We start from the raw sequence: 25926 nt of genomic DNA, 5'->3' as shown, positions 1-25926 counted from the left end.
CAACCATTCATACTTAAATAATAAAAATTAAAAAGAAAAAATAAAAAAATACGAAAAAGGTAGAAACTATAGAAAAACATTTGGATACATCTCTAACATTTTAAATTGATAATATTAAAAACTATACATGATAAATAATATTTTTTTTAACTTTTCATTAGTGATATAAATAAAATAAAAAAATTCAAAACTAACCCAAAAGTGAAACTATTTCCCTATTTCTTGGTAGATTAATTCAATATTTTGGGTATCAACCCGTAAAGTTATAATTAAATAATAAAATTTTAAAAGTAAAATATACAAAATGTACAAAAATATATAACTTATGTAGAAAACATTTGGACATATCTCTATATTAATGAACCATAATAAGTATGACAAATAAGAATAAATTTTATAGACATAGAAATATAACAAAATTATAGAAAACTTTGAAAACATATAATATACTATCCTTTCGGCATCTCAAAATTTGTCATGTGTAAAACAGATACACACATACTAGTAATATAAAAGAACCGAGATTTTTTTTTTTCACGTAACTAGAATGATTGAACATACCTATCAGAAAAGGGTTCAACTATGATAATAAAAACACATAATATGCGAAGCACTCATGATTATTCATTACAACTCACGGGTGGATTTTTTGATTGGTCAAAACTCTTTCCCATATCATATTTTTTAGGCATTATAGATTTTCCATTAAAAAAAACAAACTAGAATGAGTGAACAAGTACATACTCCTGAGTCTGGCCCTTTTTATTGCATATTAAGGAAAAGAGAAAAGAAAAAAAAACAAAAAACAAAAAAGTAGCAATACAACAGTTCTTTTACCCACCAGACACAAAAGAGACTTATGAACCTATCCTTTCTCTTTCAAAATCACACTTGGCCCCACAATGGCGCCTTGCAAACTAAGAGATATTCCCAATACACGGTTGGGATATGTTGCATTTATGTTGTGCCGTTGTGGAGAGTGAATACGACTTTTGCAAGTGGAGAGTGAGAATGAGTTTTGGTGTTGTGCTGTTGTGCATCTGTGTTGCATTTTTGCATCCGACAAAATGGGCACACAATACAATGCAATAGTTGTTTATTACGCCTCAATGAAGGCAAAATAAGAACAAAATAAAAGAGATTGAATTGTAATAGAGATAATAAAAGTATCCAATCAGCCTAACAAACTAGATTCAAGCATAACGGCTTGGTATTGATTGTGTTACTAAAACAAAGTCACAAAGGACATTCAACACCATCACACCGAGGAGTCTCTCTTAAGAGTATGATTTGACACTGTACATCTTATATATGGAAGGTCCCACTCACAATCTCATCTTAAGATAGTATGGTGTCGGATCATGTTGCTTGAGACCAGATTCAAATAATGCAATTCTAATTTATCCATTGATAATCAGTTAGAATATGGATCCACCTAAAAAAATTCATCTTCTCTTTTTATTTTTTTTTTGAAAATTAATAAAATTTATGGTGGTTACCCCTCCACGGGGAATATTTAAGGTTAAAAAATATATAAATATAAAAATGGTTCAACTATAACATGGAAAAGATATGATATGGGAAAAACAACTGACCAGTAAACTAAAATTACAAACGTGATAGAAAATAAGGTGTTATTTATCAAAAATTCATGGGTGGGTTTTGATTGGTCAAAACTCTTTCCATATCATATCTTTTCTACATCATAGATTTTTCCATAGAAAAAAAAAAACCTAGAAATAATTTCAATAAGTGATAAAATGAGAAAAAATAAATTAAAAATACTTAAATGAAAATAATAAGAAATGATTTAATCATTCATAATTTAAAAGATAAATTATGTGAATATGACACTTAATATTTCGAAATAACAAAACATTATTCATATAGTCTATCCATATAATTGGGACAAGGGATATCTATGAAAAACTAATACTATCATGCATTTATTAGTAAAATGGGTGCATAATCTTATAGTTTTAATAAGAAGTAAGGCTGCATTTGATTTTTAAAACGTCTCTATTAACACTTAATTTTTAATTTCAAAAAGGAGATAAATCCTTAATATAAAGAGTGGCAAATGCAGCCTAATATCGATTATTTTTCAAATTAATTTAATAGAATCCGATCCAAACTTGAAGGTTGATTCGGTTCATATTAGATAAGCACGTCATTATAAATACGTTAAATGAGGACTTTCAAAATTTTTTTACACCTATCTATTAAAACACTCCAACCTACTCTGAAAAAGATTAAAAACTTTTAGCAGTTGACACTATTTTTAAAGTACAACATGGATCCGGTTCCGATTCGAATCCGAAGACAATGGAGCATCTTCACACTAAAAACTAAAAAGTACAACATGGCAACCTCAAGCGAACCCTTATCAGCTGAATTAAGATTTCTCACCCATGAACTGAATCAATCCAAGATTAGAGTTAAAGCAAATCAGCGAGCCCTTCATTGTCAAAAGTCAGAAACTTTGACACCGTGTCGCCCCTTTGCAAATGGAGCAGCCCACGTGAGCGCTCTCTCTCTCTCTCTCTCTCTCTCTATTTGTTAGTATCGAGATTCGAGACTCCGCTCTCTCTTTCAGAGACCAGAAAAGTACAGTAGTTTCTCAGCCTTCTCTCCTTCCCCACCAAGGAAACAAGAGAATGTCTCTGTCGTGTGGAGTCGAGTGTATCGTCTACGCAGGCTTCGCTCGCTGGGCGTGGAAGCGCTGCACCTACGTCGGCTCCGACGACAGCTCCACTTGGCCCCCTGCCACCCTGGATGAATTCGAACCAGTCCCTCATATCTGCCGTTACATCCTCTCCGTCTATGAAGAAGACCTGCGCAACCCCAAATTCCCCCCCAGCGGTGGGTACCGCATGAACCCGGACTGGGTCGTGAAGCGCGTTACGTACGAGCAGACTGACGGCCACGCTCCGCCTTACCTCATCTACGTCGACCACAACAATTGCGAGATCGTTCTAGTTATTAGAGGTCTCAATCTCGGCAAAGGGAGCGACTACAAGGTGCTGCTAGACAATAAGCTGGGAATACAGATGTTTGATGGAGGGTATGTTCATCATGGGTTGTTGAAGTCAGCAGTTTGGTTGTTGGATCAGGAGTCCGAGACTCTGAGGAAGTTGTGGGTCGATAATGGCTCGTCGTATAGGATGGTCTTTGCCGGACATTCGTTGGGTTCCGGCGTCGCCGCCTTATTAACGGTGGTGGTGGTTAACAACCGGGACCAACTTGGTGCGATTCCCAGAAGTAATCTGCGGTGCTATGCGGTTGCGCCGGCGAGGTGTATGTCGCTTAATTTGGCGGTCAAGTATGCGGACGTGATTTACTCTGTTGTATTGCAGGTAAAGCAGAGGCTTGTAGAGTCCGATTTCTTTGATGAATTTTTCTTCTTTTTGCATTTGTTGAATTGACTGAATGGACTAGTTCTTGAGGTTTTCTTGGTATTATTAAATTTTATGCCTTTATGTATAGAGTGATTATTATCACAATACAACCCTTGGAGCATCGTTGAGGAATAAAAACTTACATTTATCTTTTCAATCGACCGTTGTTGAAGTAGGGGTTCCAAATGCTATCCATTTGTCCAAATTTGAATTCAATCCGGTTAAGGGTGATCCGAATATAATCCATTATTAATCGGATTGAATATGGATCCACCCCTGTCCGATCTGATTCGATTCAATTCAAGTATATATGCTTATATATACTATCTTTTGGTTCATTTCATTTTATTAATCATATATAATATTTTGACCACTTTTAGTTTAATTTATTAATGTTGTTCAATATCCAATTGCAATCTGAGTTTGATGCGAATCCGGTATAAATCTGATGGATAAGATTCAATTTGAATCTAGGTATATCCGATGTGATCAAATCCGTTTGTGGCCCTACACTATACCGTTTCACCATTCTTTTCTATTTGGTGCTATATCCATTGTTAAACTATGGGCCCTTAAATCATTTCTAACTGCTTCAACCCATGCCCTTTTTGGTATGCCCCTTACTCTTCTAGTCCCTTCAACTTGTTAATAGATCATTTCTTACTGCTGCTGTGGATGGTCTTCTCGATGTGCCCAAACCATATTAGGGGCCATTTGATAATGTCTCAAGTGGCTGAACTGAATGCCTATTTCTTTGTCATTTTGTGGATAAAGTAATCAAGTAATAAGACATCGAGGGTATAGTAACCAACCCAATTTCATCTTCATACTCACAACAAAGCAATAAGTCATGCACATCAAATTGATGCTGACATCAAAATGAACATATACACCACTCATGACTGGAATGCTACTAGCAAGAAAATTCCCAGTAATGTGATGGTTTTCGGAGTTAAGCTTGGAAATAACATTTCAAGTTCCTCAAGTTGATTCCATACCTTCAGGGATAAGCTTGGAAATAACATCTCAGTCGCCTTAAATTTATTGTGGATTAGATGCTCTGAACAATAAAATGGAAGAGAGTAGCATATGTTCAATGCCACATCTTTTCCAGGGAAGGACTAGTAAAAATTACAAACTTGCCTAGACTACTGTTCTCATGCTGCAAGAAAAAAAAAAATTCTAAAAATCTATTGAGATACTTTTTCCTAAAGTGCTTCTGAAATCATCTTGGCATACTCAAATACATGCTTGATGATCTGAGGTTTCATTGTCTTTTGTTATCAGACTTGGTTTTGTTCTCTCTCTCTCTCTCTCTCTCTCTCTCTCTCTCTTGATAGGAAACGGTAACTTTCATTAGATAAAACCATAAAAAACACCTGTCACCTTCTAAAGTAAAAGGTGATCCCTGAATAACAAATAACTTACAATACTGCACAAAACAAAACCTCCTGATTCACCCCTTGTTTTGCTAAGTTGTTAGCTAAAGCATTCGCTGACCTCCTAGACCAATACACTTGTGCACCCAGCTCCTTTATGAGGCTCAATAATCCCCTTACATGTTGTCTAAGGGACCATGTTCCCAAACTATTTGATTGCATCCAACCTACTACTAATTTTGAATCCCCCTCCACTTCTAACTGTTGAAAACCCAATTGCTTGGCCCATCTGAACCCCTGGATTAGAGCCAATACTTCAGTTCTAAGCGAGTCCCCCAAACCTATTGGACCAGAATACATAGCTAGGATTTTTCCTTCCGCATCTCTAAACACCCCCCCTATTCCAGAAGGTCCAGGGTTCCCAAGAGAGCTGCCATCACAGCTCAATTTGACATTACACTGCAAAGGAGGGGACCAAACTGCTTGTATGGCACGTGATGAAGTAGAAGATCTTGCTAAAATACTCCAACCTCTAGTCAAATCATCTATAGAGACATCCTTGAACAAGTCAAGAGTTTTCAGCCAATGTACTGCCTTGATGGTGATCCCTTCGATAACTTCAGGAGCTGAATTTTCTTTCCCTTGGAAAATCCTATTATTTCTCTCTTCCCACACTGCCCACAAGATAGCTGCCCTTGTTGTTCTCCACATTACCCTTCCTTTCTTCTTTGGTTGTCGGAAAAAGCTAGGGTCAAATAAATCTGCTACACTTGTGGGAAGAGTCCATCTACAATCAAAGAGAGAGGAGAGCCAATCCCAAATTAGAGCACTAAAAGGACAAGAAATTCATAGGTGATTCACCGTCTCACCATTCCTCAAGCAAAGGCTACAGACATGAGGTGACAAGCACCAATTTGGTCTCTTTCGTTGAAGCACTTCCAAGGTATTGGTTTTTTGGAGAACCACTTCCCAACAAAAAGCCCTTACTTTTGGGGGTACCGGAGCGCTCCATACTTTTTTAACAGGAAAGGAGGAAACTGGGTTAAAAGGAAGGACCAAAGCATTGAAAAACAAAGAACAAAAAAAACTACTTGTAGAAGTTTCAGTCCAAATTCTACTGTTAGGAGAAGAGTGGTCTAGAAAAACTGAATTTAGAAGAGAAAAAATATCATTTGCCAACTCCACTTCCTAGTCCCTCAAACCTCTCCTTAGTTCCACATCCCAAGAATCCTTAAAAACACGAATATAAGAGATAAATTGAGATTCTTTCAAAGAAAGGGAATAAAGGTTTGGGAATCTATCCTTAAGGGGAGATTCCCGAATCCACAAATCCTCCCAAAAAAGAATCTTATTACTGTCAACACTCTTGTCTAAATAGAGAGAAGAACAAGAATAATCTTAGAGGTGTCAAGAATGAATGGCCCCCACCTCAAAGAGTCTCTTATATATTAAAAGATATGTACAATTACAAGAATGCTCATATAGGGCTGAAAGAGAAAAGAAGAATAAGAAGTATAAGTAATGTACAACAAGGACTATACTAATAAGATACATCAAGTTATAGAGTCTCCACAATTACCCACACAAGCATCGTACTTGATGAAAGGAGAGAATACAGGCAAGATACCAAACAATATCTTTCCACGGGGAAAAGCGTGAAGCCCTTGAGTTGAGTTCAACGTCCCATCCATTTGCTGCTATTCCATGAATACTTCTTATCACCTTATGCCATTAACTCTCTTGCTTCTTAGGAAGCCTCCACAACCATTTGCCTAACAAATCTGTGTTTCTTATCCTAATATTTCCAATCCTTTTGCTAGTGTTGATTTAATTAGAGTGATTCTACCCCCTAAAGAGATGTAGTTCCTTTTCCAACCCGCTAGTCTTTTTGAGAATCTTTCCAAAACTGGGTACCAAAAGCTATTTGACATCGGGTTTCCTCTCAAAGGTATGCCTAAATACTTAAGAGGCCAATCACTTACCTCACAACCTAGAGATCTAGCCAAAGATGCCACCTCTACTCTTGCCTATTAATTCCAGCTACACAACTTTTATTCCAATTTACTCTCAAGTTGGAGACCTTTTCAAAATTCTCTACCAAGACCTTTAAATTTTCCAACTCCTCTGGATCTCCTTCACAAAAAATAATCAAGTCATCAACAAATTGAAGGTGGGCTACAACTATTTCTTCCCTCCTTACTCTCCACCCTCTAAGCAAATTTCTAGCATCGGCTCTAGTAATCTGGACACTCAACACATCAACTGTCAGGGTGAAAAGGAAAGGAGAAAGAGGGTCCCCTGTTCTCTCTTAACTTGATTTGTTTTTAAGGAGAAGGAAAACAGAAAAAAATTATTCAAAGAAAGAAAAGTTTACAACCAAAGGACCCCTGCCCCCTGAGCATCCGCAAAAAACAGCGGGGATAGTTCAGGTAGTAAGTCCTTGGGGAGCAACACTAACTCCTGTACATCAATGCAAAATTTTGACAAAAAGTCAGCTGACTTATTGGCCTCTCTGAAAATATGAACAAAATGGATTTCCTCAAAAAGGCCGCTCATTGCCTGGATTTCATGCAACTGCCACCACGCACACCATGGCCACCTAGCTGCACCATAGATGCACTGAATCAGCCCCATGGAATGAGCCTGCACCACAATCCTTGAAATACCGCACCTGGTTGCTTCCTCCAATGCCCTCCAAATGCTTTTCCAACTCAAGTGCGATGATTGGGGCAGCTTGCATGGCCCTGCCATGGCACACAGTGGATGACCAAGCCAATCTCTTAACTCGATTCTATCATTCTAACTCTATATATAACATTCTGTTAGTGTGTGTACTATGCTCGATCAATTACCATGCAAGGATGATATACTTGTAGGTGCTTATTCAACTTATTTTCAGTAGTTGTAAACTTACAGTCTTACTCTTATTATCCATGCTGAGTTAAAAGTCCCCCCCGCTGGGTCTCTTATATAGAAATTGACATTATATCTCAAAGTGATGATAATCCAGGATGACTTCTTACCAAGAACGCCAACACCATTGGAAGATATTTTTCAGTCAATTTTCTGGTTAGTAGTCTTGTTTCCACTTTCCAAGGCTATGGCTGTCAATAATTTAATGGCTTCCTTTCATTACAAATGTTATACTTTGAGCTAGCAGATTGTCCTTTCATCATTTATGGGTTAATGCTTTGGACAGCTTGCCATGTTTGTTATTTTTGGTTTGCATGAGAGATACCTTTATACCAGAAGATAGGAAGCTGAGAGATCCAAGAAGACTTTATGCTCCTGGAAGGATGTATCACATAGTAGAAAGAAAATTCTGCAGGTACCAGAACTTTTATTTTTTGACGAGTTAATTTTAAATTTCATTTCCTGAATGTTTGGAATGATAATTTTTTTTTCTTGTGTCAGTACTGACACTATATTGAGTGTATTCTACATCTATGGTTACTGAAACTACAGGCACAAGATTATTAATTATTATTTGATGATCACATTCTCTTGATGTTGCATCATTCACTATTTGTTTTAGTAGAGATCACTAATTGCAGATTTAGTCGAGTTTCTTGTGAAGGAAAGAGGGGAAAGATGAAGGTTTCAGCAGTAGAGAAGAAAGGAGAAGAAGAAGAGAGTAGGAAGTCAACCAGGATTCTGAAATCTACCCTAGCCGCCCCCCTCTCATTATACTTATACTTAACTTAAAAAGATGAGATATTACAAGGATGCCCTTAGTAGGGCGGCTACTAAAAGCTGAACAGTCACAACTTAAAAAAAGCATAAACTAATGGGCCTAAAGCCCAACAACTTCCTAACTAAATAAAAACAAACCGGACCAACTCAACAGTTTTTACATGTGGGTCATAAGAAACCATTATGCTGCTTATTTACCAGGTTACTACATGATTCAATTTAGTTGAGGGTGAAACTGTATGTTTTTCTGAACAGTAGTGCACTTATGAGAGTGGCATCACAATCCCCAACCCTGGTGAAGGTGGGATTCAATCCTAAGTCTCTGTTAACCAGCCATAGACCTTACTAACTGAGTCGGTTCGCACCTTCTACCAAGTGACAGCCATTGCATGTCTGATCCCACCATTTAATGTAGCTGAAGATGTTTTTATGAGAGGTTGGCTCAAAGGAGACGCATTAACTGCTTTACTATGGCAATCCAGTGGTACATGCTTCTTTTACTTTGGGGTAATAATGGGTATATTGCATAATGGAGAGACAACCACTTGCATGAAGAGAAGGTCATTCCTTTGAACCACATTACAGCTTAGATGGACTCAAAGGTCTACCAATGATCATTCATTGTAAAAAGAGCTAATAGAGATGAATTGTAGTCCTTGGTCCTCCTCCCCACCTCAACAGGTGGCAGGGAGGGGATCTGTTTGGAGGGTTTGTTCTATATATGGTGTATGCTGTATTATTGGGGGTAGCAGGCTGTTCTCAACTCAGTGATTTTGTATTTCTGTATCTATATTTTTTGCTTGTTTGTCAATAATCTTTGATCTGTTACTGATCAAAAAAGATATTACAGCTTATCAAAAATACCAAAGAGTAGCCACATATTGTGTCACTATATTATCAAAAATATCAATTATCTTTGAAATTGCCTAACAATTAACCACTTTACCATTAGTCTTCATACACGTGGAAGAACTGAACTGAGTAAGGCGTTAGGTGAACTGTGAAAATTAATGTTCCTCATTTCAGTTCATACAGGCCTTTTTTCCTTTAAGGAGTTCTTTCTTATGGAAAAGGGCAAGATATTGATCAAGTTGGGTTTGCTTGATTTTTATGTCTTATTTTCCCACAAGAGGCTAAGAGTGACTGACTGATCATCCATTGCTGGCTTGATGTATGCTTTTTTCCTTAAAAAGTTGGACTTGTGTAGCCCTACTAAACAACTGGTGTGGAAATTTGCATAATTGATGCAGTTTTTCTTTAATGTACTAGCTCAATATAATTTTCCTCTAGTTTTATTTATTAACTATCCATTAACCATTGTAAACCTAGCCGTAGAAGCTTTCAGTGGTTTCTTAGTGCATAAAGATTCTGATTTTTTGTGAAACTGAGTTCTTCAATGTTTGGTATATAGATGTGGAAGGTTTCCTCCAGAGGTGCGGACTGCCATTCCAGTTGAAGGAAGATTTGAACACATTGTTCTATCAGCCAATGCCACATCAGATCATGCAATTATATGGATTGAAAGAGAAGCAGAAAAAGTTTTACAGGTAAGAAGTAGTTTCAGTTCCTTTTATTTCTATAAGATTGTCATGCCATTTTGTAGTTCATGTTAAATATTTCTGTACCATGAAATATATGTTAGTGATCAGAACATCCCATAAAAACTTATTCTAGGAAAAATAAAACGATCCAGCAGGCCATATGGCATGTCAATGATTCTTGGATCTTAGTATTTAGGCTAATTTGATGACCAGGGTTTTTTTTATCAGAAAATGAAATTCACTAGATTTAAATATAAAAATTCAGTACAATTGTTGGATGATTCCAGCCAAGAATTTACAGGTTTGCTCAAAACAAATTGGTCTGTCAACTCCCTGTTTAGCTAGACCATCAGCAGCCCCATTTGCAGATCCTCTCACCCAGCTGAAATTTGCATTTAATTGTGTTGCAATAACATCAATTTCCCTAAAAGAATGACTGTATTTCCAAGGTGCTGCTTTGAGTTGTTTTGCCCAATGAATTACTAGTTGTGAGCCGCCTTCTATTTCCAAGTCTTTGAGCCCCAACTGACCTGCTAATTGCAATCCTTGTAACAATTTTAGGATTTCTGCCTTGAGGCCCTTGACAGCATCTCCTAAACCAGCTGGACCTGAATACATCAGTACCGTCACACCTTGATGATCCCTCAATGCCTGCTCTTCTTGGTGTAGGTACATAGTGGTCACTCAGACCATCAGAGCACAGAAGATGTTGAATTAATACCACACAGATGCTTGCGATGAGTTCACAACTCATCGGGCATTTGTGATGAGTTATGAACTCATCGCATAATTGTGATGAACTTGTGCCCGAAACGAGTTTCAATGAACTTTGGCTTAGGTAAATTTGCGATGAGTTTCAGATACGCGCAGACTTGCAATAAGTCTCAGACATGCGCGAATCCGCGATGAGTTTTGGATGCGTGCGAACCTGCGGTGAGCTCGAAGCCATCGCAGGCCCATGACAAACGTGGAATTATTGTACAACCAGGAATAAATATTAGATACACGTGTGTTTTTAAATTACACGCATAATAGAACGCCCTATGGGCCTAGTAAAGGCAAGCAATGCAAATAACAACGTCACCCGCACCACATCAGTATAAAAGGGTCATGAAAAGAAGTAGAATACGTAGAGAATCCTTAAGGGAAAGGAAACCCTATCTTTGAAGGATTTCGCTAGACACGTGGCGAAACCCCAATAATGTTCCCTTAATAATTAACATAAAGAAAAGATCTCATTTCCTAACAGGAAAGGTCATCTTTTAAATCCTTCTCTGTATAGCTTTGGGTTTCTCTCTATAAAAAGGGAGAGCAACTCTTCCCTAAGGGAGATAATACATTATAACTTTGACCTAGGGTTTCTGAGAAAGGGACTCTCCCTCCTCTCTTCTTCTCTCTTCCCCGTGTCCTCTCTCTTTCTCATTGCCCTCTCTAGACCTTCGGAGACTTGACCAACCTCCATAGCCTTACCATGGCACAAACACCTAGGTTGCCCATAGAGCTACCATCAAAATTCAGTTTCAGCTTATTAGCAAATAGGGTCTTCCAATCCACCTGCATTTCTCCGGTGTGTCCACCTGTTTGCATTACTTTAGATCAAGATCTAAGAATGTCATTGGTTGAAAACACTCTAAAAAGCTTCAATGTTTTTACTCAATGTGCAACTCTCACTAGGGTAGCTTCCATTAGCTCCTCTTTTGTCCTAGTTTTTTTCATTGAAAATTTTATTATTTCTTTCTTCCCATATCGTACAAACCAGTGCTTCTCTAACTGTCCTCAACATGATCTTTCCTCTCTTCTCCTTGTGCCTGAGGAAGTTGGGGTTGAATAAACTTACCACTTCTTGTGGTGGAACCCATTTGCAACTGAAAAGAAAATAGACATATTCCCAAATGCCAAACCAAAATGACAAGAGAATAATAAGTGAGGTATGGTTTCATGGTTTCACCACTAGCTTTACAGAAGACATACACATGAGTGGAGAAGCAAGAGTTAGGCCTCCTTTTCTGTAGCATGTCATAGGTGTTAATCTTACCAAGGAACACTTCCCAACATAGGGCTTGTACTTTAGGAGGGATATGTTTACACCCAATTTCATTTACAAGGAGAGATATCCCCCTCCCCCCAAATTTGAATGAACTAAAAGGCTAAAGAAGGAAGCACAAGAGAACAAACTGTCAAGGTATGGGATCCAAACCCTAGCATCAAGTGTATTTTGGTCTAAGAAGATAGTCTCCAGAGAAGAAAGCAAAGATATGAGCGACTCACATTCATTGTCCTTGAGGCCCCTCCTGAACCCCAGTTAGAGATGTAACACCAAACTTGGACACAGGTTCAAACTTATAGGTTGAAAGGGAGTAAAATAATGGAAATTGTTGACAAAGAGGCTCATCACCCACCCATAGGTCCTCCCAAAACAAAAACTTTATTCCCACAACCCACATCGAAACTGACAAAGCACAAGAAGGAGGTAGTACCTCTATTTTTGATTTCTTTAGGGCTTTTGAAGATGTGTGTAAGTCCAGCTTTGCATTCCAGCCATTCTCTCCTAGTCCATGTATGCTTTCAACGACCATGTGCCACAGTCTATCTCCTTTGAGAGGAAACCTCTATAGCTACTTCCCTAACAGAGTTGTATTCCTCTTGATAAGATTTCCAATTCCCAATCCACCCTACTCCTTAGATTTACATGTTCCCATTATATCAAGTGATTCTTCCTTTCATCCCCCGATTCCCACAAAAAATTCCTCAGAATCCTTTCTAACCATGTAGCTACTTTGACTGGGATCCTAAAGGTAGATAGGTAGTATGTGGGCAGATTTATTAATGTGGACTTAATTAATGTTATTCTTTATCTCGGCGAAATGTAATTCTTTTTCCACATTGCCAGTTTTTTGCCAAATCTTTCTAGGATAGGAATCCAAAAACTTTTTGATCTTGGGTCCCCCCTCCCCCCCTAGTGGTAGGCCAAGGTATTCTAGGGAACAACCTCTCACCTCACATCCTAGAGTTTCAGCAATTGGATGTTACCCTCCTCTTTATTAATTCCTACCAACAACTCTTACCCTTATTATGTCATCTGCAAACTGTAGATGAGATACTATCACATCATTTCTCCATACCATCCAAGCCCTAATCAAGTTGTCCAAATCAACTTTGATAATCATTCTACTTAGGACTTCAGTTATTAGAGTGAATAAAAAAGGGGATAAGGGGTCTCCTTGTCTTAAACCTCTTTTTGCTGGGAAAAATCCCTAGCAACCCCATTAATCATGATTAAGAAATATACTGAGCTAATACATCCTCTGACCCCTATCCCTATCTTCCCAAACAACCAAATAAGTAAATCCCAATCTACCATGTCGTATTCTTTTTCTAGATCTAGTTTACAAATCAATCCCTTTCCCCCTTTCTTTCTTTTTTCCTCCATACACTCATTTGCCTCCCATCAACAAAAACTCCTTGAAATTGATATATCACCAGGGGTAGACAAGTCTTCAATCTTCTAGCCAAGACCTTGGCGATGATTCTTTACAAGCTTCCAACAAGACTAATAAGCCTAAAGTCCGTTGGGGTTTTTGCTTCTTTCTCTTAGGAACCAAGACTATGAATGTTACATTTGCTCCAGGTGAGATTTCTCATTTTTCATGAAATTCCCCAAGAACATTCATCAAGTCACCCTTTATAATTTTCTAGCAATCCTGGTAAAAATCCATTGAGAAGCCATTAAGGCCTAGAGCTCTTGATCTTTCCATTGAGAACATTGTTTCATGGATTTCATCCAGGTTGAAACTTCTTTCTAATAGTATTTAATGTCGGTACCTTTGCCCCACTCCAGATCCCTTCTACCTAAGGTGGCAAAGATTGCTTTAAAGTGATCCACAAAAACCTTAACAATATCCTCTTTCTTGGCTAAAAATTTGTCCTTCCACCTCAATGTTGGAGATCGAATTCTTCCTTCTTCCATTAGCTAATGGAAAAATCTAGTATTTCCATCTCCTTCCAAAAGTCACTTACATCTCGATTTTTGCCTCTAGGAAATTTATTCTTTTATAAGAACCTCCAACTCCACCTTTAGTCTCCATCTTTCAGATCTCTCCTTCTCCAAGCACTCTCTCCGAGCCTCCTTAAGATCAATTTCCTCTGTTCATTTTGCAGTTTTATCCTTTATCTCCTCTAATCTTCCAAAATCTTGCTTGTTCCACTCTTTGATTCTTTCTTTCAAAAATTTCAACTTTTTGGAGAACCTCACCCCCTTATTATCAATGTTGATCCCACAATTCAACCACCACCCTTTAATTATTTCAATAAATTTAGGGTCCTCCAACCACATATTTTCAAACCTAAACGGGGTGGAGCCCCCTTGGTAGGACTCCTCAGAAAGGCAAAGTGGGCAGTGGTCTGAGGTCACTCTAGGAACTTGTCCAGTTTAGAACACACTAGAACCTTTGGAAATTAGACCAAGTAAAGGTAGCTTGCAATATAGGGGGTTCCTTCAATTCCAAAGACTCCACCAAAGCATTAAAGTTCCCCATACTTGTGGTTATGCCTTGATTGGGGTTATTTGTTTCACTTGTATACCTAATAGCATTGAAGTCACCACCCACACACCATGGCCTCCCAAAATCCCCTAATTGCAGCTTATTCCTCCCAGAAAAGGTCTCTATCTCTATAAGAATTAGAGCCATACACATTTGTCAACACCCAATCTTTACTATTAGTCTCCTTTTTGAACTTCACTGAAACTGAGAATTACCCAACTAATTCCTCCTTACACTCCAATTCTTCATCTTTTCATATTGTAAGAATTCCTCCAGAAGCTCCCTAGGATGGGGCAAAGGACCAACTTAAACCTCTACTACCCTGGATATTCCTTATCCATCTTCTGTCCACCTTTGCAATTTTTTGTTTCTTGTGACGACACTACACTTGGTTTCTCTTTCGTCAATAAATTTAGCCATTAACATTTTTTTTTTGTGTTAGATCTGGTTTTAGGGATTATTTGATCTAATTGTCCATCAGTTGTACTTAAATTTCATGTGTTATTAAGTAGAAGATGAGGTGTTTAAAATTTTCTTTTGCATTAAGGTGGAGTTGCCAAGTGGCCATCACTTGGTGTAATGGTAAAATCTCAGTCTGACAAGTGTGAGAATATGGGCTTGAGTCTGAGAGAACACACTTCCAGTCCCCCGCCCCCAAGACTCCTGATAGTTGGGACTAACATTGGGTACTGGCCTATTTTTATCAAGAGTGGTCAAGACTCCGGATAGCTGAGAGAGAAGACACTTCCAGTCCCCCACCCCCAAGACTCCCGATAGCTGGGACTAACATTGGGTACTGGCCTTTTTTTATCAAGAGTGGTCAATTTTGTAATTTTTGAGTTGAAGTCAAAGTAGGTGTAGTCTGGCTGACCATAGGAGTCTGTATATCTTTGTATTGATTGCAAAATATGTAATGAAGTTTGGAGAATATTCTGAGCATTGACCCTAGAGCTATTCTAAGGCTCTTTAGTCTTGTTTTTGTCTGTTTTCTTGGATTTCAGCACTGAAGAGCATCAAACCCTTGGATAGGACTGCTCAACACTAATAGGATTGATATAATCAGACTCTAGCAAGTGCTTCCAATAATTCAGAACAGTTCTGCATTTCCCTTCACATACTCTATTGAGAGAAGTTTCCCTAGGTCAACTAACATCATCCAAGAAAAACCATGCACTTGTCCTAATTTCTTCTGTAACGTAACCATCCCTTATATATCATCAAGCCTAACAATCCTTTTTAGTAGTTTAATTAGATTTCCCTTGTTTTGCAGGTTCTCCCTACATCAATTCTCATCACTAGTTTCCTTATGCACACTTGGCTAGTTTTCCTTACCATCCTATATAAGTATTGGCATAGAAAAGTCAGGGCTGGATGTACACTTCGTATGGCACAAATCTTTTTTTTTTTTGATAATTGAAGAGGAATTTTATTAAATAAATATGAGAACTGTTACAAGCATCCCACTGAGAGGCACAAGGTGCGACCTCCCTTTCTTATGGCACAAATTTTTGTGAAGTAGTTCACAAATAATCAATATTCCAGAGAGTTTGAAACATTTAAATCAGGTGAATGGCAACCATAAAATGCGGTGGAAAACCCCTTAAGCATGTTCCAGGAAAAGAAGCTTGAAGCAGCGAGATTGTCTTCCAAGGTTTTATGTTGTTCCCTAGATCTCCAACAAAAAGTTCTATCATATTTAAATTATGAATAGCTAACAGAGTACTGTAACTCTGTATGATAAGAAGAAATTACATGTGTAAGAATAAAGGACATTGATGTTCTAGAAACTGGACCCAACTTTGGTAGTTTGGTTTAGTTAAAAAGTTGAACTGCAAACTTTTTTGCATAATCTTCCAAGGTTTGGGTATAATGAATTACTAGATTGTGGCACATATCTGAAGAAATAAATGAGTTACAGTGATTTCCATTAGCAAGACAGACAACTTTGATTCTTAATAGTCTGATGTTTGATACTTCACTATATCTATATCAAGAAACAAGAACTCAATTATTTTCATTCTGCAATGGTACAAGGAGACCTCAAAAATCATGGGTCTTGCCACACCAATGATGATGCTCCAAGCTTAAAGGAAATAAAAATAATGGCACTCATCAATTTTAGATGTCATCCCAATGCTTTGATTTTCCAAGTTCTTTAATTGGCTTACTTATATTTCATGCTTAGAATATTTAATAATTTATATAACTCAATATTTAACTGAGGTCCATGTCCCAAGCCATGATTCCTACTTCCTAGAGGATGACACATCAGGTACTTGTAGATATTTGAAATTTGTCACCGATGCTGTATGCCAAAGTAATTGCTGCTCATACAGTACGTGTCAGAAAGTTAGTGTTAGCAGTAATGGACTATGGGAAAAATAGCCATATCAACATGTTGAATGTAGGCATCTTTATTGCATTCTATGCAATCCCTAGCAAGATTTGGGAATTTATTCACTATAAATATCAATCGTATACTAGGCTTACATTTATTTTATTTTCTCCTTTTCTTGGGTGGTGATGGGGGGAGTGCATTTACATGCTTATTTGCTATTTCATACCTTTTCTTTACTGATTACACTATAGCTGTGATTGGTGATCTGTCACTTCTGCTTTTTTTCATAAATGAGTTCCTATACAGAATTAACCTTATGTTGCTAAAGCAAGTGCAAAAGAAGTCTAAACTTAGAATTCTGTCAGTACATGTAATTAAGTAGAATTTCAATATTTAGAAAATAGTTGGCTAACAAAATCCACCTACTATAGATATCTAGTCTATTAAATGCTTTGCGCAATATGTCTTAAGGTAGACTTGATATGACCTTTTGCATAAGCTCTGAAATGGAGAAAAGGTTCAATGGCTAGCAATCAACTGCTCAACTCTCCTTATGTAGCTCACTTATAACTTATGAAATTGTTTATTTAAGAAAAAGATTGATAGTCATATACTTGCATAATTTTAGAAAGTCATAAATAACCATTAATTGGAATCTCGTAAATGCTGAAAATGTCTTCGATTATTTCTTTAGAAATTGTCAAGTGTCAACCAAATCTTATGATGGTTTCACCCTGTTTTCTTATCTTTGAGTAATTGAGCATATCATGCATCATAGGAATCAAGCACCAAGGAAAACCCAGGTCTCTTCGTCCAAGTATCTCTTGATTGTTGTGTATTCCATTGCAGAGCATCTTCCTTGTAAATTTTTTCTTTTCCTTTCCTCTCTGCTCTCTGTGAAAATGAATTATAGCACCCATTCTGGAACTGATTGCTCTTGCATTCTGTTGCTGTGAGTTTTTCTTCAATATCTTTCTATCTTTCTCTTGGAGGGAACAAATTGCTCCTAAATTTAATAGTACTGTTTATTTATTGCAGAGAATGAGGGAAAGTAGTGCTTTAACTGTGACAGTTCCTCCTCAAACCCAAAAGATCCAGAGGTTACAGACCCTTGAAAAAGAACACAAGGATGCATTAGAAAGAGCCGTCAGTTTGAATGTACCTCATGCCGTGAAACCAGAAGAACCCTCTGCCTATGGGGAACCAGATGGGCTGGCTTCTAATCAAGCTGAAGAGATCTCAAATGCGACATCAAAGTCCAGTCAAGGAAGAACCAACTGGAATGAAGTGGTTGAGAAGCTTTTCAACAGGACGGAATCAGGAGAGCTTCATCTGAAGAAAGATGTTGGTGTTCCCTAATGACAACCAATTCTTTCATCAACAGTTGTATGAACCCTAAGGTTACTTCTTGAATTTGCTTTGTTCATCCTCCACCCTTGTTCATACATTTTTGTATATTCAAATTTGTTGACCACCTTTTTTCATAAAGAAAATCATGGAGCTTGTATACTTTCACTTGTCTTCTTTCCTTTTATTCAATTTTTTATTTGCTATAAAGACAACAGAGATGTCCATAGAAGTAAGATAAAGAAGGGAAAATCTTAGAATTGAATGGCTAGAATGAAAAGGGTTCCTTCCTGTAGATCTGTTTGGATTACAAGCTAAACAAATCACGAATTTAATAGATACTTGGGCAGAGAATAATCTTGTCAATATTGCCTTCAAATTTCTAATTGACCATCCATCGCTAAAACTATTGAGATTCTTGAGAAAAAATGTTGATATTTTGCTTCATCTAAACATCAGTTGCTACTTGTTAGACAGTTAAAAGGTTCACAGAGGGAAAAGGAAAATAAATCTTATTCAATGGACCTCAGCAACACAATTCAACTGAAAATTTTGTTAAAACTTACTCTTCGAAATATCGGCAATTCCTTGGAAGCAATCGTATCATCATGTCTTAATAACAATGTTAAGACCAGTAAACCAGGTGCAAGGCAAAAGAATTTCACACAGAACAAGTACTGCATTATTTTCCTCTTTTGAAGTTTACTTTCTCACAGTATAGCTTCTCTTTCAAACAGTTCCTACTGTAACAAGACTTCTTAAATCATGATATATTGATACCTGTCTACACATGACTTGTATGAATCTCGACTTCGGTGGGAATGTTGGTCACTGCCCGGTGCCCATGCATGTCCAAAAGCATTTGCCAGAAAATACTGTAATTCCCATTTTAATTTCCATGAATGCATAAACCTGGAAAAGGCTACATCTTGGGACCAATAACATCCAATCCAACCCATACTCGGAAAATCGTGGTAGTGATTGTTTGCAACCTTTGTTATCTCTACTCGAGGAGAAGATGGTGTGGAAATTCCATTAATGGAATTGAAAGTATGTCTTCTTACAGTCTCCAATAAAAATAGCAAGCGCAATGGGGTTGTCCCACCTATATGGGGTTGGCTACTATATGAATCCTGTTTCCTGTTTTTCTGTTCAGAGGATGCAGCAAGCACAATGACATCAATTATTTCATAGGTTGCTATAGTTATTAATCTCCAACATTTAACTACTCTCTACAAGTTTTTGGAAGTCATATCTATCATGTTTGATTTCTGGATATCCTACACTTTTCAATAGCTCATTTTCTCCCTTGAAACTTCTGTCTAACCTACAGCATTATCTATTTCATTGGTTTGATGGATTGCATCTGTTGAACTAGGACTGAAGTTACAACTTACTTGGTCTAATGAGCATTAACAACTGGGGTTTAGTTGCCCTTAATGACCACATTCAGATACGTGAGTTTGATCCTGCAACTCCACTGTAGGAAGGATGCCGTACTCAACTATGGGGCCATTGGCCTCATCTTGTTCCAAAGCATCATTGTGTATTCAAGTTTAAGCCTAATGTGCAACACAAGCTGGTATACTAAGTATGTGTTTAGTATAACTTTCATTTATTCATTAAACATTTGTATTTGATTTATTTGTAAAACTGAAAAAAAATAATAATAAAATCGTTTATTCACAACGGCGCCATTAGGCACCACATCAGCATAACAATGAATAATTGTCTAACCATTGGGGGAAGCGTTAAAATGAAGCTTCCCCAACAATTCCTTGCTCAATTCCTATATCATTTCTGTAAATCAGAGGTTGGTTGGTACTGTGGTAGGCTAGACCCTAGTTGTTGAAACGAGCTGATCTGTCACAACTCATTCTCTATTGACGTCTATTACTCTTATCTTTGATTAAGTAGTTGTATCATATAACAAGAAGAAGAACATGAAGTGGTCGAGTTTGGATTTGCGCCCCATGCCCCACGTTCACATCTAAGCTGTGCATGGGAACATCTCCGGCCCATCTAATTACATGGTTGGGGTTTGCTGTGGAGCGCAAACTTGAACTTGAAGCAGTTTTCATACCTTAGAATTTTTCTTTATTTGTTTGCAGTGCATTTTCATTTGCGCTGGTGCAAAATTATGAAAGTGCAAATGATTTGATGTAATTTCTGGTTTGTTCTTGTTAGATTTTTACTAAAACATGAAGCAAAATAAAGGCATTTGTATTAAAACAACTGAAATTGCATTCAAAACAATTAACAGAGCCGGTTTTATTCTACTTTATTTTAGTCTTTACTTTATTTACAATGCAAACAAGTAAATCATTAAAAACAAGTTCATGATCATCAATGGTGGATCTATCTGGCACTGTAATCACACTTGGGTTACAGACCATTCAATGTCCATCAGCCAGGGCTACAATTTGGGCTGGGATATCCCAAACTCAGTTAGAAAAAAAGTTGGGTTGGGTTGAAGATTCAGTTAGGATTAGGGTTAAAAGTATGAACTTAACTTTAAGTTGGATTAGAATTGAGGCGTTAGTCAATCAAACCAACCAAAATATAACTTGATAATGTATGTATAACCATTATATTAGCATTTATTTAATGTTTATATATATGCATGCATATATGCAATTTTTTTTGATAAAAAAACACTTCTATTGCATATGGAGATTAAAGTCCGAAAAAAGGGGGAGGATCAAACCAATTTTCCTCCCTAACAAAAGGCTTGGCCACAAAGGCCATAATATGAGCCAAGTAGTTAGTTCTCTATATATTTACATGACCAAAAGAAAGATTAGACAAATTTAACACAAAGAGAGGAACTAGAGTCCACACTAGGTAGAAGGGAGAGAGACCCAGGAAGAAAAGAGAGATGTTCATTTAGAGTAGAAATATCTTAATTCTGGATCCATTAGGCCATTTCTGATTATTCACGGTCCTTTTGCAGCAAACAGAAACTTATTATTAGAATTGGATCCCAAATGATTATTAAGAGTTCCCCATCACTTTGCTTCAAAATAATAATAATAATAATAATAATAATAATAATAATAATAATAATAATAATAACTAAATATTTATCATAACTAGATTTTAAATAGTTAAAATAACGAAATTATGTAATAAATTAAAAAAATTTCTTCAAAGTAGAAAACTAATTATAACATAATATTTAAATGAATAATAATTTAGTATATTACAAATTTAATAAGGAAATGATGTAATAATAGTATAAATTATGATTTTATGGAAAATTAAATTTAATAAATAATTAATATTTTACATACTATTTAAGTATTTAAATAACTAAGTATTTTAAATAACAAAATATTTAACATAACTAGATTTTAAACAGTTAACATAAATAAATTATGTAACAAATTTAAAAAAAATCTAAAAAGTAGAAAAATAGTTATAACATAATATTGAAATTAATAATAATTTAATATTTTTACATAATATTATAAAAAATTAATTTTACTTATATCAAGTAATAATTCGAGAAAATAACTTTCAAAAAAATAATATTTATTAACAATAATTTTAAACTCTTAATCTATATTTATTATATAATTATATATACTAAAATTAATATTTATTGTCTTTTGTGATAAATTTATTTTCAATAAGTATGTATAATTTTATTTTGTTAAGTTATTTAATAGAAAACTTTCAATAATTATTGGAGATTACATTACTATCATTGAAATTTTTAAAATTAATTTATTGTACTTATTGTATTTATTGTGTTTTTGTTATAAGTTATTGATTAATATTTAGTAGAGATTAAACTATTATTTGAGATTATACTATTTATTGACTAAGTTAATATATTTTTAGTACTTATTGTATTTTTATAATTTCTGTAATTATTGTAGTTTTCATTGTCAATATATTTTCAATAATTGTGTATTTTTTTATAAATTTTCAATAATTATGGGAAATTAAACTATTGTTATTTATTAGAGATAAGACTATTAATTTAGCTGAAAATATGAGTGTTCATGAGTTGGTTCAATACAGTCGTAGGTTATTTGGCCAACCAAATTGACCTGGTCATGTTAGGGAGTTGGTCAGATAAAGCCAACTAACTTTTTGTGAAAACTGACCCACTCAAGTTGTATTGGTTTGGGTCGATTTTTTTGGTTTGGTCAGTTTATTCAAAAGATTTGAACTTAAAAATTAAATTAAATTTTAAAAATTATAGTGCAATTATTAAAAAATAAATTTAAAAATTAGATTTATGATAAAAACATTTTAGACTAAGAAATATGAGAAATTTCCCACTTTTCCATATTAAAAAATTATATTTAAAATATAAATTTATATATATATATATATATATATATATATATATATATCCATGGTTAGGTCGTTCGATTTTGGTCAGTTTATAAATGGCCAAAGTGAAACTGATCCAATTTGGTTAAATTGGGAAATTTTTGAACCAAAGCCAACATAAAATATTAGAAAATTGACCAACTCGGGTCGAGTTAATTAGGTTGGTTGGTTTCATCAGTTTGATAAATAAACCTAACTGAAATTAATTATTATTATTTTTGTATTATTAAAGTTGTATTAAAAGTAGTATATAAAATATGAATAATTATTAATTATTTAAAAAGTTGAAAATATAAAACAATTGTATCCTCTTATGTGTTTCTATTATGGTTATTTATTAGAACACACTTTTAGGGATGGCAATTTCCCCATCCCTGACGGGGACCTGACTTCCCTGACCCAATGGGGTTGGGGGTGGGGATTGTTTTGGTGGGGCGGGGGAGGGGATGAGGATTAATAGGAATCCCCAATTGAGGTTGGGGTTGGGGATGGGGATTGAGGTCCTCGCCCCACCCCAACCCCAACTATATATATCAAAACATATTTAAAGGATTGTTTATAATTTAAATTTTTTATTTATTTAAAAAAATACTATTATCTGAAAATATTTTGGGGATTCAGGTCCCCACGGGGAACCCATCCTCGTCCGGGATCAGAGATGGGGGTTAATTTCATAATCGAGGTTGGGGCCTTAGGCCCACGATTTTATTAAGGAGTGTTTGTTTTGCCCTTAGGCCCATGATTTTTTATTCCAAAAAGACCCCTAACACTTCTTTTGTATAAAACACAAAATTGAACAAATGTAGCCAATAGAGTGGTTGTCCATGCCTTATTAAGGGCAAAAATGGTATTTCTATTTTTATTTTCTTTTGATTAAATTTATTTAAATGAACATTAGGTCAAACACTGTCATTTTCTACTATCATCTAATGGAAGATTGATTAAATCCATTGCATATTATAAGTGGTGTTTTAGTAAAATGCTAACTATAAGGTAGATTTTAGTAAATCCATGAAACTATAAGGGGTATTTTAATGTATGACCCTTTTTATTATTTAACTTTCTCTTAATAAATCCCATGCATCGCACGGGTCCCCACTAGTTGTAAGCTTAAAGGAAAAGCTTTTTTCTTTTTTTATTTTAAGCATGACAAAAATAAACCCACCTCAACCCTTGTATGTATGTATATGGTAAAAAGTTTATGTATGCCCTTTTATATATAATTAGTGTATATTGAATTTAATTTTTATAATCTGCACCAAAATCAATACAAGTATCAAACTTTATAATAGTATAGATAATGCTAAAGGTAAATCAACCTCAACCTTTGAGTCTTGGAAATAAGAACATTTGGCAAAAGGAAGTAGAGAAATTAGATGAACCCGGATCCAACCTAAGCCCAACCCAATCCCACAAATTGGGCTTATTCCATATAAGCCCACAGAATATGTGAAAAAATTCATGCTGATAGAAAAATAAAAAGATCATGTTAAAACAGTTAGGCTATGTTTGATGTGAAAAAAATGGTAAGGAAAAGAAGAGAAACGTAGGGAAACCTATACAAGGTTTGTAAAGGTTTCTCTACATTTTCCTTCATTTCCCTACTTTTTCCTTCAAACCAATTACAGCCTCAAGCGATGTTAATGGATTTAGCTGAATGCTAAACTTGACTTGAGTCACTTGACACTAGGATCAGGTTTATTCAGGTATATAGTGGGGTTAGGATTGCCCTCCATTATTTCTAAAAGTGACACCTAAAAACCAATAAAAATAAATCAAATTTCAATTCAAATCAATGGTATTTAAGTTTTCAAAACTTATTATCAACGTCTTAAAAACCAACCTAGAAATAGAACCGCTTTGATCATGAATTTCTGGGTCAGCGGTTCAATCATTCAGGTCAAACGGATGGTCTATTCCAATTTTTAAAAAATAAAAAACAACTAAAAGCCGTTAGTCCGGGTTAAACGGATTGATGGATTAACTGCCCACGTTAGTGAGTCAAGGACTAAGTCAATAGTTTTTGGCCAAGATATGGGTTATAGGTTAAATAGAACTAATTGCTTGATCGGTTCTGAGCCAAACGGTCCAATTGCCCAAATCAATAATGGTTGAAAACCATACTTATTATAATTATAAAAATAAAATATGTAATTAGAAGGCTGAAATCAGATCGGATCGTATTGGGTTGAACCCTACAGTGTGTGACAGGTTCAGAAAACTACATGTTACTGAGTCGTGGGTTCATGTGGAGGCAAACTCATACCCATCCCAGCCCGTTGACATCCCTCTAGGTCTCTACGAACAGTTTAACATATGGGATGCATCTTGAAGTGACTTTAAGGGGGCGATCTGTTTTTGGATTTTGAAACGGGGGAAAGTTGGTCAATGTGATTTTAGTTTCGAATGACCAAGAATTTTATGTTTTTTTTTTTCAGATTTATGTGAATACCAGGAAAAGTTTATTTTTTGGGTATCATTTTACCCGAATACGTGATATCCATTTCCTACGTGGGTAAATAACTTTCCCATATATGGGAAAAATTGTCAACACTTGAATGCAAGGTTCAAAGTATTGATACCATACGAGTTTTGGTCATATCATATCGATATTTAGAAATGACGGAAACTTTATTTTTTTTTAGTTTTTCTTTTTAAATTTTGATTTTTTAGAAAGCTTTTAACATACTTTTTATTATTAAAAAAAATGGGAATCCGAAACACGTGAAAACAGGCGTTTTGGACCTTAACCGGATAAGTAACTTAAAGCCAACGGGACCTAAACCGTATGATCTATTTCCCGTACGGTCATACCCTAAAGAAACCCGCGGAAGGAAGCCCGAGAGATCACGATTCACGAGTTCACGACTCACGAGTCATAACTGACGAGAGTACGAGACGTCAGTGTGTTTCACTCCGAGTTAGGTCGACTCTGATATAGTCCGGGTCAGTAATTGCCGAGTTTGTTTTGTTTTTCCCGGGAAGAATGTCTTTCCAAGGTCTACCCGTGCAAAGTTCAAGACGTGCATTTTTTTGTTCGTCTGCAACTCTTAGTGACCAAAGGAAACGTTCAAAATGCGACCTAGAAATCAGTCGAAACGGCAACGGGAATCAACGGGTACGCACTTCCAAATTCATCTTACTGTGGTTTCCTTTTCCTCCTAATTGATATCTCCATCAAACTTTCTTTCTCCCTCTTCGGCTCCCTTTCAATCTTCAGGATCCTTGTTCGAAAACCACACATTTCCCCCTTAATTTTTCTCTCCTTGGTTGAAAATATGTTATCAACTCGTATGTCCGGAATCTGAACCCTGAAATATTCTTTGGTTCGAAATGAAAGCT

At 36.0% G+C, this 25926-nt stretch overlaps 2 protein-coding genes across 5 annotated transcripts in view; both read left to right on the top strand.

Annotated features, from left to right (window-relative positions):
• The first annotated feature begins 2246 nt into the window (after window positions 1–2246).
• On the top strand, window positions 2247–18405 carry LOC148863898 (uncharacterized). The gene is made up of 5 exons (XM_088977543.1): window positions 2247–3356; window positions 7788–7846; window positions 7977–8105; window positions 9882–10017; window positions 17929–18405. The coding sequence occupies exons 1-5, from the start codon at window positions 2658–2660 to the stop codon at window positions 18247–18249; spliced, it is 1344 nt and encodes a 447-aa protein (XP_088833669.1). The 5' UTR covers window positions 2247–2657; the 3' UTR covers window positions 18250–18405.
• Window positions 18406–25549: 7144 nt separating this feature from the next.
• Window positions 25550–25926, top strand: part of RAD4 (DNA repair protein Rad4 family) — a 46901-nt gene continuing 46524 nt past the window's right edge. For 3 of the 4 annotated variants that reach the window (XM_088977541.1, XM_088977540.1, XM_088977539.1), the window contains exon 1: window positions 25550–25702. In XM_088977541.1, the coding sequence (XP_088833667.1) occupies window positions 25660–25702 (43 nt within the window). In that variant the 5' untranslated portion in view covers window positions 25550–25659. The remainder of the gene's footprint in view (window positions 25703–25926) is intronic. The other variant, XM_088977538.1, reaches the window with a different exon arrangement.

Source organism: Nelumbo lutea, chromosome 3, assembly GCF_056320005.1.
Source record: "Nelumbo lutea isolate HS-2025 chromosome 3, American lotus-T2T, whole genome shotgun sequence".
In the NCBI taxonomy this organism is placed as follows: domain Eukaryota; kingdom Viridiplantae; phylum Streptophyta; class Magnoliopsida; order Proteales; family Nelumbonaceae; genus Nelumbo; species Nelumbo lutea.
Note: the sequence above shows the minus strand (reverse complement) of the source record. Positions and strands in the feature narration are given on the sequence as shown.

Excerpts from the sequence above, each read along its gene's own strand:
- LOC148863898 (XM_088977543.1), top strand. The coding sequence starts at position 2,658 with ATGTCTCTGTCGTGTGGAGTCGAGTGTATCGTCTACGCAGGCTTCGCT. Across the intron at positions 7,847-7,976 it reads ATTTTTCAGTCAATTTTCTG|CTTGCCATGTTTGTTATTTT; the intron begins GTTAGTAGTCTT and ends TGCTTTGGACAG. Across the intron at positions 10,018-17,928 it reads AAGCAGAAAAAGTTTTACAG|AGAATGAGGGAAAGTAGTGC; the intron begins GTAAGAAGTAGT and ends TATTTATTGCAG.